Source organism: Paroedura picta, chromosome 8 (genome assembly GCF_049243985.1).
Source record: "Paroedura picta isolate Pp20150507F chromosome 8, Ppicta_v3.0, whole genome shotgun sequence".
NCBI lineage: Eukaryota > Metazoa > Chordata > Lepidosauria > Squamata > Gekkonidae > Paroedura > Paroedura picta.
The window spans coordinates 61,470,008-61,489,059 of NC_135376.1; the positions used below are offsets into that span (position 1 = coordinate 61,470,008).

At 41.1% G+C, this 19,052-nt stretch overlaps 2 protein-coding genes across 8 annotated transcripts in view; one reads left to right on the forward strand and one right to left on the reverse strand.

The window, feature by feature from the left end:
- The window catches only part of DHX32 (DEAH-box helicase 32 (putative)), a 37,954-nt gene extending 29,894 nt beyond the window's left edge, over positions 1-8,060 (reverse strand). For 3 of the 7 annotated variants that reach the window (XM_077350067.1, XM_077350070.1, XM_077350069.1), the window contains exons 1-2: positions 7,890-8,060; positions 5,185-5,558 (exon numbers count right to left, since the gene is read on the reverse strand). In XM_077350067.1, coding sequence (XP_077206182.1) covers positions 5,185-5,463 — 279 coding nt within the window. In that variant the 5' untranslated portion in view covers positions 5,464-5,558; positions 7,890-8,060. Of the gene's footprint in view, positions 1-5,184; positions 5,941-7,889 lie in introns of those variants that run through there. The other 4 variants (XM_077350073.1, XM_077350072.1, XM_077350068.1 and 1 more) reach the window with 4 other exon arrangements.
- The window catches only part of FANK1 (fibronectin type III and ankyrin repeat domains 1), a 42,953-nt gene continuing 31,887 nt past the window's right edge, over positions 7,987-19,052 (forward strand). The window contains exon 1 of the mRNA XM_077350075.1: positions 7,987-8,142. Coding sequence (XP_077206190.1) covers positions 8,127-8,142 — 16 coding nt within the window. The 5' untranslated portion in view covers positions 7,987-8,126. The remainder of the gene's footprint in view (positions 8,143-19,052) is intronic.

Below are 19,052 nucleotides of genomic sequence, written 5' to 3' on the forward strand. Positions count from 1 at the left end.
ACTAATTCCCCAGCTTCTTCTGATGAACTCTCATCACTGGCAATGGGGGCTGTGACAGGAGGTTCACTGTGAATTTGGTGTGTCTACCTTGCACAGGTTCCGTTATATGCATTCCTGAGTCTCCTGAACCTGTGCCTGTCAAAATGACCAAGGTTCAGGAGTGGATAAAATCGATTCTGTGCAAACTAGAGACATTAAAGTCACAGGGGACCTCCCCTGGTTTCTCCATGTCCTCCAAGTTGTTGTTTTGAAGTTCTGTAAACATTTTGATTGAGCAGAGACAGTCAGTCTGGAAATGTTTTTGCTAATGAACTAGCATGAACCTCCATGAATAGCTTGAAAGTTTGTGCCAGTTGACCTGCCATGAACTTGATTTTGCAAAGTATGAACTGCCCAAAATTTATCATGAACTTTAGTTTGTGAGCTGGTTTGTGCCCATCCCTAATTCTAAGATCTTGTAGTTTGTTGCTAGCACATAAGTTTAAGAATGACACAAGGATCTTTAGAAATAAGGTTGAGGAAACTCACACAATAATTCCTCTCCAAGATGCATTTAACAGAAAATGAGTTTAGACACCATCATATAGTGACTATTTCCTACCAGGTGATGTCATAAACTCACCCTAGCTTGCCTTCTCTCACATTTGATCCCAACGTATTATGTACAGAACTGGTTTGTTTTCCCACTAAAGTTTTTTCTGTCATAATACCAAGCCTGACTTCTGACAATACAGAACAAAAAATATAATAAAATAGGGGATTAGTGTTTTAAAAGTCCAGGTAATGATGCTTATTGATGTGTGGAATGCAGTTACAGGAATATAACAAACACCTGTGGGAGAGTACCGATAAAATAAGTGTAACCCCCAACCTCCACTAGTGCCATTCTATGATGGCTGTTTTCCAGTTTTAAAACATTCACTACTTCTTGAAAAGGCACTAATTCAGCCATGTTTTTTAAAAAATGGATGCTGCTCACATTTCCACTAACACTTTTTAAACCCAGAGGGAGTGCTATAGCCCAAGCTGAGTGGATATTGCAGCAACTCAACTTTCTTCAGGAACTATGTGTTCCAAATCCACCAGAACGGACAACACTGTATGGCTTGGAAATAGGCAAAGAGAAAGATGGCTATTTATTCTAGGACTAGATAAGCTCATGTTAAATATAATGCCACTACCAACTTACAAAAGTATTGCACTATGGATAAAACATGGTTGGAGGATACCTTAACTGATTAAGTGTAACGTCCTTAATTGTGAAGCACCTCAGATTTTACATACTTACAATTCCTTCCTAATTCTATGAACTTTGTCAGAGAACAGGCGCAGTTTGTAGAATGTGAATGACATGTCTGTTACGTAGCACTGCACCTTTCCCTCAAGGAACATAGCAGTGGTATGTGAAACACTTCTACAAAGTAGGGCTTCTGAGGGCCCTAGCTCATAGAGATCTACAAGCAGAACGCAAATGAAACATTTTTTTATTTTATATTCTGGAGTAAGATTACTTTGAATAAAAATTATAGTGCAAAGCTCCCAGAATGGAATGAGCTCCCAGAGGAGATCAGGGCCCTGATGGAGCTAAAACAGTTCTGCAGGGCCTGCAAAAGGGAGCTCTTCCACCAGGCATTTGGTTAAGACCAGGCATAACTAACAACATCTACAGGGCACCTGCTCCCTCTTTCCCAACAAATCCACTCCTATTTTTTGCTCTGGACCTGTTCGCATTGTTATAGTCTGTTACCTCTGTTATAGTTTTAACGTTAATATTATTGTTGTTATTAAATCCAAGTTTCATGTTTTCTACATTTTATGTAAACTGTCCTGAGCCTCAGGGGAAGGTGGTATATAAATACAAAAATAAATAAAATAAAATAAACAATGTGTTTGATGAGGAGTTAAGAAAATAGAAAGGCACCATTAACGCATTCACAGGGGTACTTGTAATTTGCCTTAGGCCCAAAGAGAAAGGAAGACATAATAATAACGATTATGGCAACAACAACAACAAAAATGGCAATTTACATTGAAATAACTAAATACCTTCAAATGTGCAGCTGTGCAGTCTGAACTACCAAAAAAAATAGCTTGTATATAATTTCTAAATACAACACTATCCACAGACAGTCTTGAAGCTGCACACATACTTTTTGAGACAGATATTAATTTGTGCCAAAAATACAAGGGTACTTTTGGACTCAGAATGAACAGCATTCTTTACATTTAAAAAGTTTTACAGCAGTTAAGTTTAGCTTAAGGTTCTTGTTAATTGCTTTTTGCATATTACAAGCAATTAATTAACTAAAGCTGCATGGTTCTCAAACATATAAAATTTGACTTTTTTCTTAGTCTTTAGACAGATTTCCTGCTGGTGTGAAAGAAGACTGCAGGGCTGATAGTGTTATTTAAAATAGTGTTATTTTTATTATAACTATGATGTATTAAAATGCATCTTACAGCAAATGACAGCACATTTACATTTTCAGTGTTCAGCTAGAATGTCACCTGGGTAATCACCTGGACCTGGACAATTTGCTTCATACTGAAGGTAGAAGAGATCCCTCCCCCACCTACAGCATAGCTTCCATAGGTGCAGCAATTGGAGAGACTGGTTCCAGAGTTTATTCCTGTACCTAATGTATAGATATCAAGTTATCCTAAGGAGATCAATGGAATTTATGTGTGAGAGTTGCAGTGTAGGGGAATTTACATGAATAAAGTTCAGAGAAATTAATGAGAACATGTTAGAAAGTTTTTGAAAGTTCAGAGTCCATCTCAGCTGTATAAGCAGCAAAGGCATGGTACAAGTTTGCTAACTCCTGACTTTGGGGTAGGGACTCTCCTTTTTGTCCATTCCAATGCAACCATTTATTTTGACATGGAGAGATTCCCACCTTGTCCTGTCCTACCTCTGAAATAGAAGTGGTGGAAGAGACTGCAAAGGTGGAAGAGACTACACCTACAGAGGTGGAAGAAACTACAAAGGGCCATCCATTCCAGCCCCCCACCTTCTTGGGGCCTTTACAATCACACAGTCCTGACAGGTGCTCATCCAATCTCCTCCTAAAGATTTCCAACAAAGGAGACTCTGCTATTTTGACAATTCATTATTTTGATATGGCTTACATCAGAGAAGTTCCTGATTCAGTGTGCTCTTATTTTATAGTGTAGTCTTATAATTGTTCTAAAATAATGGCATTTAACATCAACATTATTTTAAAGGATTTAAAGGTTTATTTGACCTTTATTTGTTAAACCATAAACATATGGCTTATTTTAATTTTTCCATTAACTATTTATATCATATATATCTAATCTAATATCTAATCCAATATCTAATATCTAATATATCTGAACCTGGACCTCCATGCAGATCAAAAACCTCAAGAATGGGGCCAGGTATACCTAAGGCAGGGGTAGTCAAATGCTGGCAGGGGTTCATGGGAATTGTAATCCATGTACATCTGGAGGACCACAGGTTGACTACCCCTGACCTAAGGTATATTTCTCTATAGACCTGGGTCATACTTTACACAAAAAATGATTAAAATGTGGAATTCCAAGCTAGAGATTGTAGCGATGGCCACAGGAATAAACAGCCTTAAAAGGGAATTAGACAGATTCATAGATCTACTGGCCATGGTGCTTGAGGGAAACCTTCACATTCAGAAGGACTAAACCTCTGAATCCCAAAGCCATGAGGCAACATCAGGGGAAGATTTCAGCCTCTGTGCCCTGTTGTTGGCTCTCTAGTCTGGAGGAACTGGTTGACCACTATGTTAAACTAGTTGAACCATTGTCTGATCCAGCAGGGCTCTTATGTTCCTTTGATACCCTCAGGGATGCTGAAAAATATAAATAGAAAAGCGTCCTAACATTTTAACAAAAATATCAAGATGTTGTGATGCTACATGAGATGTGCATGTGTGGGAGAGTAGATCAGGAGCGGATGCTACAGGTGCCAGCAAGGCACACAGCCAGGCACACAGATGGGCAGGTGCTGTTGGCCCTGCCTCTGGCACTGTAAGCTGTACCAGGAGCTGCCACTGCTGCCCCCACCTCTGCATGAGCCAGGCAGGCAGAGGGAGCAATGCGAGAGAATGGGGAGCAGGAACTGCTGCCATCTCTCTGCCACTGTTGAGGGAGCCAGATGCACAAAGGTTGTAGCACTCAAGGCAGGTTGGCTGGCCAGCAAGTGCCCAGCTAAGCAAACGAAAGGGGGGCAAGGATGGGCTTCTTCATCCTTGCAAGTGCCCCACTTATATAGTAACAATAAGCAATAATATATGTGGGAAAACACAAAGTTGGATATTAGCTCCATGTACTAATATCTAGACTTTTTGCCTTTTGACTTCTCCAAAGCCCCAGGGCAAACTACTTTTAAAATTTAATGTTCTGAATGCAGTTTCTGAAGCAGCAGCATCATGTTCCATAATTTTTTTCCAAAATCTTTCCCCATCAATCCCAAAAGGATGTTCAAAAGTAAAAGATATCTTTACTGGGTGTGCATAAGTCCCTAAGTATGCTGTAAGTCACTGTCTAGTTTTTAACTACCCTGTTCCTAAAGTACTGTAAACATGACATGGAATTAAACACCGGCACAAGTAATAACCACTTTGCCTGGAGTTAATTTTGAACCAATGAGATTTGAGGTATTCATTACTCTTGTCATCAAATTGTTTTGAGCTGATCTCCATAGGCATATAAACTCAATCAAGAAAGATTTATACAAGTAACATAAAAAATTAAAGCATCGTAACCCTAAATGTTTAGCTGAACAATTCATACCACATATCGTTCAAATACTAAATTTGGGCAACAATACCAATTGTCAATATAATTAATCCTTGAACTTTACAACTGATGTTTTTAAACACTGAGCTTCACAAGCTTTCACAACACCAACTACTAGGTAAGTACAATGTATGTATGTAATTATATGCTATAGGTAATAAAATATTATAGTCCAAAATGAACATTATTTAAAATAGCACTTCCAAAACAAAGATGATTTGAGCCAGAATTTGTAAAAGTATATAAGGTAACATTAGTAATTAAATAAATTGTAATAGCATTGTCATTTTGGTGACCCCTCTTGAAACTATAACAGTATGGATGCAACAATTCAACATTTAATTCTAGTTCATAACATATCACAAATTCTCTGCATCAAACACTCACCTGGGAACTCTTGCCTGTTTTGGCATCTCCCGAAACAATCACAATCTGATGATGATGCAGACTTTCCATGAAAGCATATTTCATCTGCCAAATAGGTAGCTCCTCTCTTTCTTTGAGAAGCTTGTAATAACGGGAAGAGAATGGCAATCTGTCAAAAGGATTAATCTCTAAATCTTCTGCACATCTCCCTATCCTTTCCTCTTCTATCTCCTCCATGTCAGTAGAATCAAATAATTCTGAAGAGCACGGCTTCTCAGAGGAAAAGGATAAACAGTTCATCTCTCTCTTTCATGTATTATTTCCAGCAATGAAGCTCTAGTGCTGGAACTTTAATGAAGACATTTACACTGATAAATCACTAAAGTTCTGGAAACCTAGGGACAAAAAATAAATCCACAATCATCTGGTCCAGATAGAGAACTTGCCAAACTTTCAGGTCAAAAGTTTAACAAAGTTTCAGTCTTCATTTTCTCTTTGCCTTCTTTGTTTTCTCTGTCACCTCTGAGGGCCTTGAGGATGATTGGTCAAAAAAATACATTTGAGAAAAGTTTACACAACCACAGTTAAAACGAGTCACCCAAGAAGAAACAGTTCAGCAGAAACCAATTACTTTCTGCATATTAAATTAATGGACTGTTGCTTCAAATCAAACCATTAATAATGAGTTGGTTGAGTATTTTTTCTCTCTTCACTCTGTAGTATCCCTCTCCAGTCGGGAAAGTGATTAAGGACTCTGCTGAGCCTCCCCTTTGTCACATGTGTCTGCATTCTGATTCATTGTGAATAGAAGGCTATGGGGTGAGATTATTGTGGTTGATTGTAAAGAGGGTCACGTGGTTGTTTAATACCATCACAATAGATTGTACAACTGGATGTGGAGTGCAGAACTGGCAGGGCTTTGTGCAGTAGTCAGAAAAAGTCTCATTAGGGGACATTAAGCCAAGCATTCAAAACACTTTACATTTAATACAGTCCACAATTTTCTGGAACATTTTTTTGGGGAGGGGTATTGCTTAAAATATATTGTTCATGATGAATAATCTATCTTATTGGATTGTGAAGCTAGATGTTTTCCCCTGAGCCAATTCAAGAATATTTAGGAACAGGGAAACTGGAGTCCCCGGGTGACTCAATTTCAGGATGATGTTGCTATAATCCTAATGTGTGACCAGTAAAGATTGTATAGTTTGAATTTTATTTTGTTAATTCCCCATTTTCTCCCTAATGGAGCATCTTACATCTTTTTCCTCTCTTCCATTTGATACTCACAACAACCCTGTGAGGTTGTAAGCTGAGACTCTAACTCGTGTATGTTTTATTTTATGTTATACTGCCTTTCTCAATTGGATTCAAAGCAGATTACACAGACTCCAACACGCTTTCATGGCATCGTTGGCATTTGAATCTGAGTTAGTGTGTGTGGGCATCCAAGAGAAAAAGGGGCCTGCATAACTTTAATGCTTCTGTTTGTTACTCATTGATGAACTGAGAATAGGAAATCACCAGGAAGGACGTGGCCAACCATAGGGAATACCCCTGTATTGCTGGCACTGAAATATTTCATAGTAGTATTTCTCTCTCATCTTTAAATTTCAAAAATCAGTGTCAAAGTAAGTCTCATTTCCACACTAAGGAAAGCTGAATGTTGCAACCAATACAAACTAAGGAAACACTGGCAAATTTGCCTTGATGATGTTATCCGCTCAGTGGTGTCCGACCCTCGGCGATTCTATAGGAAAGTCTTCGCCATGCATCCTTGTCTCTGACTGCTTCAATTTGCCTTATTTGTCTTAAAATTGTTCTTGCTTTCCAGGGCAAGTAGATGCTGGGTTCTCAAGCATTATCCCCTAGTCACATGATTCAGGCAGAAGTGATGCGAATAGTCATCCCAGATGTGTAGCTCTGTCTGTGTATAGCAGCCAAGTGAAATAGGGGCCCCATGACATTTAAAGACTAATAGTTTATTCCAGCACAATGGCAAAATTATGCTGCAATAAAGGTTTAAGGTGCCACAGACCACATGTTTGATCTGAACACTCATTACCTGCCAATCCTTTAGTATCATACCAGCATATTCAAACCTATATTTTTTATCATCTGCTTTCAGTCTCTGTGAGAAAGGTGGATCACAAACATTTCCTTTTTAAAAAATTGAAATTATCAACATGCAGCTCTAAGCCCCCTAATGTGATTCTTTGCCCTACAGAAAGAAACCCAAGTTGCGGTGGTAATAACAGTAGCCACAAACATGTATTGAAGGAAGCATTTCATATTTCCAAACTGTCCACCCTTAGGCTGGGGGGGGGGGGGGTCGAAGTTTTTCCTCCTCTCTTCAAATACTCCCACGTTTTTCCATGGTCATGCTAGAAATTGAGAACTGACTGGCAGCTATGGGAAGGAGAGTAAAGGAAAACGATTCCCCGAGTTAGCTTCCCAAAAGCGACTTTTGTGGCTTTAAAGCAGGGGTAGTCAAACTGCGGCCCTCCAGATGTCAATGGACTACAATTCCCATGAGCCCCTGCCAGCGAACTCTGGCAGGGGCTCATGGGAATTGTAGTCCATGAACATCTGGAGGACCGTAGTTTGACTACCCCTGCTTTAAAGACTAGCTGCCGAACACTTGTTCTTTTGTTTATGGTGCAACACGAAACACATCGAGCTCCGGTCACACACACACACACACAAGGAGGCATTATCGACAGTACCGACACGGCGAAGCACTAACGCTTTCTGCCGCCGGGGAAGTTGTCAGGACGTGAAACAAAACAGACTCCGGGTGGGTTGCGAGAGGCGGGCTCTGCGCTCCTTGTCCTCCCTTCCTCTCGGCCTTCCTCTCCTCCCTTCCTCCCGCCAGCCTCGCCCGGCGGGCCGTTACGCTGCTATGGCAACGGGACTCTCGGCGCGGCCTCGGAGGGTGGAGGCGGCGGCAGCGAGACGTGCCCATGGAGCCGGCTGTAGGTGAGGGCGATAGGGGCAGAAAGGACGGGGGCGGCGCTGCGAGGCTCGCTGCTTCTCTTCGGGCCCGGCGCCCGGGGGGTCTAGTGAGCCTCGTTGGCGTTGTGGGAGGTGGAGGAGGGGAGCGGGGAGTTCCTTGGAGGAAAGGCGGACTACAAACTCTGCTCCCAAAAGAATCATCAGTACTATAATCAGTGGCTTTGCGTAAACACTGGAGGAGCGGTGGGGGTAAAGAAGCATTCGCCGCACACTTCCAAGGATTACACTCCCGGAAGACGGGAAAGAACAAATCCAGGGATATCTCTGAGCATACAAAGAGTGCTTTCCCCTCACTGTGGAATAATCACTCCGATTCTACACCACAGTCCCTGGATTTGGGAGAGACTGCCCCAGGATTTGGGAGAGACTGCCCCAGTTAGAGGTAGGGTTGCCAGGTTTCCTCTAGTGACACTAACCTCCCCCACCAGCGGCCCGAGGAAACCTAGGTGGAGCCTGAGTATCCCTTGGAATCACAGTTTATGTTCAGGCTACAGAAATCAATGCCCTTAGAGAAAATGGCTGCTTTGGAAGGTGGACTCTATGGTATTGTACCTTACTGAGGTCCATGGTTGCCAGGCCTCCCCTAGCCACCGGGGAGAGATGGGGGAGGAGGGTTAGGGCTGCTACATACAAATTGGGAAAGTCCTGGAGTTATGAGCATGGAGGTTGTGGGGAAAAGGGATCTCAGTGGGGTACAGTGCCATAGAGTCTACCCTCCAAACATCCTTTTTTCCCCCCAGGGGAACTGATCTCTGTACTCTGGAGATGGGCTGTAATTCTGGGGGATCCTACCTGGAGGGTGGCATCCCTAGTCCCACCTGGTCGGAGCACATGGTTCTGACACTGCAATCCTATGCCAATAATGGAAATCATGGCTTAGCCTAAGAAACTGCCCAGAGCTGGAAAGAATGGGCGGTATAAAAATCCAAAATAAATAAAAAGAGTACAATGTCAGCCACTTTGATCACTAATACCAACACCTTAAAAGGTATCCCCTGTGCAAACACCGAGTCATGTCTGACCCTTGGGGTGACGCCCTCTAGCGTTTTCATGGCAGACTCAATACGGGGTGGTTTGCCAGTGCCTTCCCCAGTCATTACCATTTACCCCCCAGCAAGCTGGGTACTCATTTTACCGACCTCGGAAGGATGGAAGGCTGAGTTGACCTTGAGCCGGCTGCTGGGATTGAACTCCCAACCTCATGGGCAAAGCTTTCAGACGGCTGCCTTACCGCTCTGCGCCACAAGAGGCTCTTTAGAAGTCCACAAAATGGAAGAGAGAAATTGGAAGGGAGAATCATTCACCAGTCTCTCAAGGGACAGAGACAATATTAAAGCCCGAATTAAAGTCCCAAGGGAAAAGAAGAGATTTATGACCAGAATTGTACCCCAGGAAGGAGTGGAGGGAAAGGAAGAAACTGTGGATTAGGGTAACTCTGCCTATTTTCGTGATAAGGTTCCTGGATTGGTAATATCTACTTGACAATTAAAATATAACAGATACAGCTTTTACATGGAAATGTAGTGGAAAGGAAACTCTTGGGACAGTTGGACAGTTGTTAAATGCAGAGAAGTCTTGTGGAAAAATGTGTCAGTGCTAAGTTTTGAAGTCATTGGGGTCCTTGGGTCTTATGTGCTCCATGGGGTTGCTAGCAGCCTGGAAAAAACACTGCCCCTTTAATAGGCATAATGGAAAATTGTTTTCCAGATGGTGATAACTACTTCTGTCATGAAAAGCTTCAGCTATACATCAACACATTCAGCTTCTAGTAAAGGGAGAGGACATTTTGCTCCAGGCTTGTTGGCAGCCCTACAGTGATCTGAAAATAGTTAAGGGAAGGATACAGTTGTACTGAGTGTCTGAAATTCAAGATGTTGATGCTAATATATAAAAGCCCTTAATGGCTTTGGCCCTGGGCGCCATCTCCCTTACAGACCTACCTAGGCACTGAGATCTCAAGGAGAGAGCCTTAGTTCTGCCTCTCTCCGAGGCATAATGGGATGTGAACATGCAAGAGGGCCTTCTCTGTGGTGGCCCCCACAGGAACAGCCTCTCTCTGGTGTTTGCTAGGCACCTACATGATATGGTTTTTAGCACCTGCTGAAAGCACACTTCTTCACCCAGACCTTTGATGTCTAGTTTCCTCTGGGTGCTCTTCCTGTGTGTGAGAGAGAGGGAGGGTGGGAGGGGATTATGTTTTAAATGTACTTTAGATTGTTTTATTCTGTATTATTGGGACCTTTGGGTGAATATATAGGATATAAATTCCTAAATAAAATAAATATATAAATCAAAGAGCATCTATTATCTCCTTTGGGATTATTTTGAAATAAACACCCTTGTTGGGCCAAAGGGAGGAGGAATCTGGTGGTTTAAAATAGAAACCGTTCTTTCAGCTTAGAGAAACATGAGAATACAAGTCCCCAGGACAGTGGATTGTGCTTTGTATAGTATAAAAAGAAATGATACAAGAAAATGTAGGGACACTAGGAGCAATGAGATTGTGAGGAAAGAATAGGGGTATGATAAGATTTTGAATAGTTAAAAAGGCGTGTAATTTCTTGTTGAAGTCCTATAAAGCAGGTGCTGAAGGAAATGAACCCTTTTAAAGATACAGCACAGTTGGTGGGAAAGCATATCAACATGAAGTTGTATTGTAAATTAATAGAGAACATTTCGAAAACCTTTGGGTAATGTATCCCAAGAAGATTTTGTACCTTCAAAGTGGTAGGCATGTTGTAAGAATCAAATGGTGCTACCCCCCCTTCAACCCAATTTTGTTCCAGGTTGTAATGTGACAAAACAGGACACATTGCAAGGGGGTGAATATTTTTGCAAGCCACTGTATCTCCACTTTTCTGTTTGTGGCTGGAACTGTACATCCTGCAGTGTTCCCTACTTGCTGCCTATATCAATAAGCCACAAAGTAAATTTATTTCCATTTTTCAGCATATTACCCAACATAAGCCACCTTGTACTACCTTGTCACAAAACTAGCAAGTGTGCTGGAGTAAGTTGCTTAAAGAACAAAAGTGATTCATGTAAATGAATCAAGGGAAAGCGAACAGATGTCACTCCTCCTACGATCTGGAACAAGATTTCAGTTTCATCACAAAGAGTGACAATTTTGCCTCTGGCTGTGATCAAAGCTTACATATCATATAAACCAAGAGAAATTTAGATAGACATAGCTCCATATTTCTCAAACTCTTGTCACAGATTTTGATACTGTTTCTGATGTGCCAGAAGCTATGTGCATTTACAAAGAAATCTAAGAATATGGTATACTACTTTTAACCACATGGAGGGAAGATGGGTTAGAAATGTACTAACTTACCAACTAGCTTAAGTATTGAGTAGACAATACTGACCTCAATGGACCAAGGGTCTGATTCAATATAAGGTATGTTAATGTATTCATTCAGTAATTATAGGAAGAGAGTATGATTCCTGATAGATCTGTAGGAAAATACCTTGTCTCTTTAATAAAAGTTTGATGTGTGGAAATTAAGCTGAATGTTTTCATGATGTTTTCAAGGAGCCTCTTGTGGCGCAGAGTGGTAAGGCAGCCGTCTGAAAGCTTTGCCCATGAGGCTGGGAGTTCAATCCCAGCAGCCGGCTCAAGGTTGACTCAGCCTTCCATCCTTCCGAGGTTGGTAAAATGAGTACCCAGCTTGCTGGGGGGTAAACGGTAATGACTGGGGAAGGCACTGGCAAACCACCCTGTATTGAGTCTGCCATGAAAACGCTGGAGGGCGTCACCCCAAGGGTCAGACATGACTCGGTGCTTGCACAGGGGATACCTTTACCTTTACCTTTACCTTTCATGATGTGGAGATAAACAAAACCACCTAGTAAATAATATCCCATTAAGCCTCAATTGCAGGGACAGAACATTTTCCTTTAGCCATTTGACAAGACTAGAAGTGCAAAATCCCTGTTATTTATTTGTTTATTGGTTTTATATACTGCCCCTCCCTGCCAGCAGGTCCTGGGTGGTCCACAGCACACATTTCATACATCATATTATAAAACCACAGTTAAAACATTATTAAAACATTGTAGTGCTCTGTTGTTCCTGCTCATTAGTTAGTTGATCTGCCTACTAGTACTCTTTATGGACAATATATAATATAATATAATTATTCACTTTCTAGTTTACCAGAGAGAATAAATGGACCGTAGTTCCATTTTAAAAAATGACATCAAGATGTATTCTTTGAGTCAAGCCTGGTCAGATGTTTTGTCCTCTAGCAGTTTCAGGTAGATCACTGAAAAATTTAAAACCTGATTATAAATCTGTTAATGTGCAGTTTATAGCCATTAGTTCTTATATTTATATGTTTCTCAGACTTAAATAGCTCATTGCTCTCTTCTGCTAGTAAAATACAATATTGGAAAACTCTAAATGTAAAAAAAACATATATATGCATCTTTGCCAATTTGTTCTTTGTGAAGTGTCTCCATATTTTACTGCAGTTGATTAGTTTGTAATTTCCTTTGTCTATTGTCCATTCCATGCCATTATTCATGGGCAGTTAATCAACCCACTCTTTTCTGAACGACAAGAACTTGATGATGAGACTAGGATAATTTTCCTATTAGGAAACAAAAACTCTCAAGTTATTGATTCAGTTGGCAAGTTTGTACAGCTGGCTATGAGGTCCTGTAACTGCAGAACAATTAATCTTTTATAATGTATTTTTTCCTGTCATCTTTTTTTGTATGCCAATAAAGGGATTTTGATTCTGAGATAAGATCAAGATTGAGTGGTCACTTTTTGGAATCATGCTTTCTCTAATTTTCCTTGCAGATAGAGCAAAGAGCAAAGAGTGCAACCCTGTAGTAGATTAATTTGTCCAAATCACAAAAAGAGGACATAGTAATTAAAATCGCATTCAGGAATTTATCCCTGGGATATGAGAATAAGGGACAAGCCAAAACATAGTGGAAAAGATCCTCTACTGAATTTCCACAAACGCAGATACGCTGTGCCATGGGTTGTCTGAGTACTATTCAAATAAGTGAGTAAGCAGGTGTCCTCTTGGACTAGTAATATAGGCTCATTGCTAACTTAGACCCACTATTTATGTCTTTAAAATTGTGATCAGAGGAGTAAAATTCCTGGAAATTGTGAAGCCATGGGGAGGAAAAATACCTCTTTCCGAAAAAAAGAAAAGGGCAATGTTGGGGAAATTGAAATATTCCCTAGTCCCTCAGCCTTTCCTCATGGAGCTTGGTCCAAAGGCCTTGGATCATCCTCATCACTCTCCTCTGAACCCTCTCAATTTGGTCCATGTTCTTTTTGAAGTGAGACCTCCAGAACTGCCCAAGTACTCTAGGTGTGGTCTGACAAATGTGGTATATAGTAGGACTATGATATCTTGTGATTCTGATGTGATGCCTCTGTTGATTTTGTTCACAATTCCTCTGTGTTAAATATTCTCTGAAATGCCACATTAGCACAGCATGGAAGATAGCTAGTCTGAAACCTTTTGTCTTGATGTGTTAATTTGCAGGAAGTTTTAATGCTGGGGAGCATTAAAAATGTTGCCCTCTACCTATTGTCTGAAGCCGTACAGCTCATTCTATCACATCAGAATTCCTCCACTTCATTCTGCTGCAAATGTAGACCAAGTGTGAGTTTTTGACATATGAGAGGGAGAAGAAAATAAAAATAGAAAATACAGTTTTGTGGTAAAGAAAAGTTTTGGTTACTGAGTTAAACATACATTAAAGCCATTGCATTTTTCAATAGTATATTATACACAGTGCATAATTTAATTGTGGACAAAATTGCTCATGTTTAAACAATATATGATTGAAAATATGTTGTATATGTTTATAGTACATTCAGAAATTATCTGTATATCTAGTTAAATCATGGTCCCCTGTACAGTGGAGTCCAGTAAGAATGAGAGGGTATTTATAAAAAGCGGCGGGGGGGGGGGGCATCCCCAGGTTTTCAGAAGAATCTGAACAGTTTAATTGTGAGGTTTTGTTTGTTTTTTACAAGCCCCATAAAACTATTTGGAGAGATGTTGCTAAGCAATCCCATTAAATCGCATTGCAGCATACGGCAGGACAAAACAAAATATGTCAGTAGTGGCAGTAAGAAGGCTGGTGGTGGGAACAAAAGCAGGCTGGAGCAGCAAAAAGATGACTGGAGAACACAGCATAGAGTATTCTAATAGCACCAGATGGAATATCTCAGGGGCCAATTCTTGGCTGCAAATGGAATGAAAACACTACTAGCTTTTGGTTAGACATCTCAAGTCAATGCTGTCACCTTGGAGGTACTAATGTAAAAGAAAGAACCTTGGCCTATTTCAAAGTCAGTTCAGCGGTGCTGTCTACCCCCCCCCCCCCCATGGGCTTGCAGTGGAAGCTGTGCACTAAGATTTTACATGAAAGTAGCAGTGTTGGCTATAGAGCTTCAACTGACATGCTATTAACATTAGGCATCTACATGTTAAATGCTTCCTGAGAGACATGTCTCTTGCCAGTCATCTGGTGTTGCAGATTTCCTTCCTGACATTTCCGGTTCTAAGAGCACTCACTGAACATCTTTTTGAACCTATTAGATCCCTCTGAAACTGTTAATGTTAGAAGTACCTTTCCTCATATGAATTGTATTAGCTCACAAAGTATCAGAGCTAGGTCTGTCAGAAGAGGACTCTGAAGGTACTATAAGGACAAGGTAGTACTAATTGTTTCAAAAGTTTATATCCAAGTATAAGTCATACTTACTACCCTTAGGAAATTTGTCTTCCTTTTACCCAAAACCAGGTTATTTGAGGGAGAAACTCCTGCATACACTAGATGTCCGCAGGACACTGATAATTTAGCTACACGGGACAGGTCCCATTATGTAATTCAATTAATAATTCATTTAACATCATTCACCTGTACCAGGAAAAACAAAATGAAAAAAAAATCTTCCTTTAGTTTGGAGGAAGTAGTTCATGACCTCCATATGGAAGCAACCTTCCTGTTATTCTCTTCCACTTAAAATATTCTGAGAATGAAAGATATGGATAAATGCATTAGGTTGAGAAATCATTTTTCTATTCATGAATTAAAAGATTTACATAGAATGCTTATGATACAGTAGAACTCAACTAGGTTTGTAGTGTATGCTTAACTAATCAGCTAATCGCCCTGATTAATCAGTTTATGCTTTCAGCCTAACGTTATTGATGGATTAGTTTGTTACCCTGATATCCTGGTACATTAACATCTTTCCCATTCTATATATTTTAGAAACATCAGAATTCTGGCTGAATACATTTAGAAATATATTAATGAGATGAACATTCTGGATGGGTGGGTGCCTTAATGTGTAGCAGCAAAATAAAACAATTGGCTTGTAATTTTTTTGGTGCCACTGTATTCCTGTTTTATTAATGACAGGTTTGGGAACCTAAAAAATAAAAAAGATTCTATAATATAATTAAAAGATGAAGTCTGGTAGATTAAAATAGCAATTCAAACATTACAGGTTAAAGAGAAAAAGTATTTTTTTTTTGCCTTTTCATATTTTTACTAGCACAGTCCAGTAAATATAGTTTGATTAAGACTATAGAATTCTGTTAAAAAATTATACATTTGTACAGTTCATTGAGATAATTAGAAATAGTTTTTCAGTCTGCCGGATCTATTGTATTTCTTCATACACGGCTTTTTTATTACAGTTATAGCCATGGCCTTCATGAAGTGATTAGCTGAAATATATTCATTGTATGGAAGCTCACAGTTAGACCTTCACCATTCAGCAATACATGTCAAGAGTCTACAGTTTCAGAATATAATATGGTAACTTGCCCTTTTCCCATTTGAAGTAAAAACAAGTCACCCCTTCTTGTCCTTTTCTGTTCCAAGCAAGATTGATCTACTGTACTTCATTTATTTATTTATATTTGTACTAGTAATCAAGCCTGCTGTAAGCTAAATACAGCGGGCGCTAGACCAGGGAGTCCCTGGCAGTCGCGCGGAGTGCGGCTGCCGGGGGCTCCCTTTGTCGGGGGCCTGACGCGGCGAAGCGCCTCTCACCGGGTCAGGCCGCTGGGCAGGGAGCCCCCGGCAGCCGCACGGGGCTCCCTTGCCGGCGGCCTGATGCGTCGGAGGCGCTTTGTGCCTCCCGACGCATCAGGCCGCCATCAAGGGAGAAACTGCGAGCCGCGCTCTGCACGGCTCACAATTGCTTCCTTGTCAGCAGGTTGGGAATCGGCTGGGCCAATCGGCAGGCGCTTTGTGACTCCTGGACCTAGCCGGCTCATGGCAGTTTATAATAAAACTTTAAACCTCCCATAAAACTCAATACATACAAAAAACAATATTGTCAGCAAAAAAAAAAAATCTACAGAACCCCCCTTTCCCATCCATCTGTACTCTATCTCAACAGTCAACCAAATGTTTGGCGGAAGAGCTCCGTCTCCCAGGGTCCTCAGCTGAGACCAGGTGTGCCCACCAGGTGCTGGGGACAACTAGCAAATGCCTCTACTGAGCAAAGAAGAAACAAGGATGCCTCCACTAGTATAATGCTAAATAGTAAGGTACAGATATCTAGCCTGGGGACATGTAGTCCTAGGACAAAGAAAATGTCATTCCTAACAGTGTATTCATGTTATAGGTTAGTTGTGTAAAAGGCACATAACTGATACCATATTGAAGGTGCTTTGTTGCACTGTCACCTATATCCTATGGACCTGGCTGCTGGCATACAATAGGATTTGAATGAACTGAATGGATACAATGAAACAGCTGTTTGTAATGTAATCTCAGTCTGGTGTAAAATGAAATTGTACCAGATCATACAATTTAGGTTGATTCTGCACTTTGTTTTTTCCATTGTCGATCCTGCTGATTTCAGATCAATTTGAACCCGGGTCTTCCTCTTTGCTTTCCCCTGAATTGAAACAGAAAGTGTTCTGCACTTGATTGGGGAAGCTCAGAGGGAAGAGAGCAGAGGGGGGATGGGTGAAGTCCAACCAGCATTAAAGGAGTGTGCTTTATTTCTTTTGACTGCCTGTGGAGAAGCCAAATGCAGCTCGAGGCTGCTCATCTCTATCTTTCCTTAACAAGCAGGGGGGAGAGGGGAGCCAAGCTGAGCCAGCAGTAGCCTCAGAGAACGAGGCAAATCTCTGCTGAGAGAAGTGTGGGATTCTGGAGCACAGTCACTTTAAAACGGATTCCAAAAGGAGGGCAAAAATAAATATTGGGAGAAAAATCTTGTAACTAGGAGTCAGGAAGTCTTTGAACTGATGCCCTGGCCAATCGGGGAACATTGCTTTGCTACGAGGCATGGAGCAGGAAGTTAATTCACAAAAAAGGAGAAATCTACACACTTGCTGCTACTGATTTTTCAAATATCAAGGCTTATATCCACTCCTGGATATCGTGGGGAAAAGGTAGGGTCACTGCAGATCAATGCAGAGGGAAAATGTAAAGCGCCCCAAATCAAAATGGAAATTGAATTCAGTGTAGACAGGAGGGATTTATTTAAGTTGGGAGTGAATAAAAAGCCCTGTGCAGACTACACCTTAGTCTGCTTTCCTGCCATCTGGGGAAGATCTCAACCTCTATGCCCCTTTGTTGTTCCTCCAAAGCAGGGGTCCCCAACCCCTGGTCTGCGGACCGGTACCGGGCCGCAAAGGCCATCATACCGGGCCGCCAGCGGCCGCACCTGCCTACCCCCCTGCAGCGAGAGGGGGGGAAAGGCCGGTACAGCAGCCGGTGCGGCAGCCGGCGCAACAGCGACGCTAACACGCTCGCGCGGAACTGCCACGCATGCGCGTTTCCGCCCCCTGGTGGCCAAAATGCGCATGCACGGCAACTCTGCACATGCGTGTTAGCGCCACCTGGTGGCCAAAACGTGCATGCGCTGCAATTCCGCACGTGCGCGTTTTTTAGCAACTGCGGCAGCCGGGCCACAGGCTCTCCCCCATCCCCGGAGGCGGTCCCCGACCAGATGAAGGTTGGGGACCGCTGCTCCAATGGATCTTGTTGGCTACTATGTAAGACAAGATACTGGATTAGAAGGACCATTGGTATGATACAGCAGGGTTCTTCTTCTTACTGTATAATATGCCTGTACATCAGGTAGGATAGTTGTTTTCATTACTAATAAAAAATCATTAAAATGTGGTTCTATATATGCTAAAAGTATAAATTCAAGTTAATTAAACATTCACATGAAGTGTACTGTATGGTTCTTTCTTAACTTTCAGAAGCTGGAGCTATTCTTCTACTTAACTTTTACTTAGGAATGCTATATGAAAGTCAGAGTAACTCTACAGAAGTCCCCTATAAGCAAAGAATATAAGTGGGACTTTTGCTGGGAATCACCCTGAAGTCATATTCCTGGGTAAAATATTGCTAGTTGGTAAGACCTATAAGCAGACACTTCAGATAGTTACAGACCTCTTTGTAGAAACCAGTTAATATTAAAGAATAAAGGCATTTTGCCTTCGAATTGTCTAAAAATTAAGTGTATATTATTAGCCAAAATAAAGCCTTCACTTTCAGTGGGTTTCTAGATCAAAGTTGTGCCTGGAGGAAAATTAAGTGTTTAAATAAAATAGTCACCTATGTTCCTTTCATTCACATTAGAATGTCCTTGTATATTTTGTAACAATAGTTTATATTTGTGCTAGTTTTTCCTTTATGACCTATCTCAGAGTCATATCAGAACTCTGAGATGACACTTCATAAGCATTCTACAACTTTTGCTGCATAAAGGTTTATGTTAAGTGCTTTGTTCATCATAGTGCTTTTAATGTATTTATATTTTTAATTACACAGTTGTTGTAACTACTGCTAATAGTGAGATGCTCAGTAAATTAGGTGTCTACTTCTTGTTGATATAAAACTTC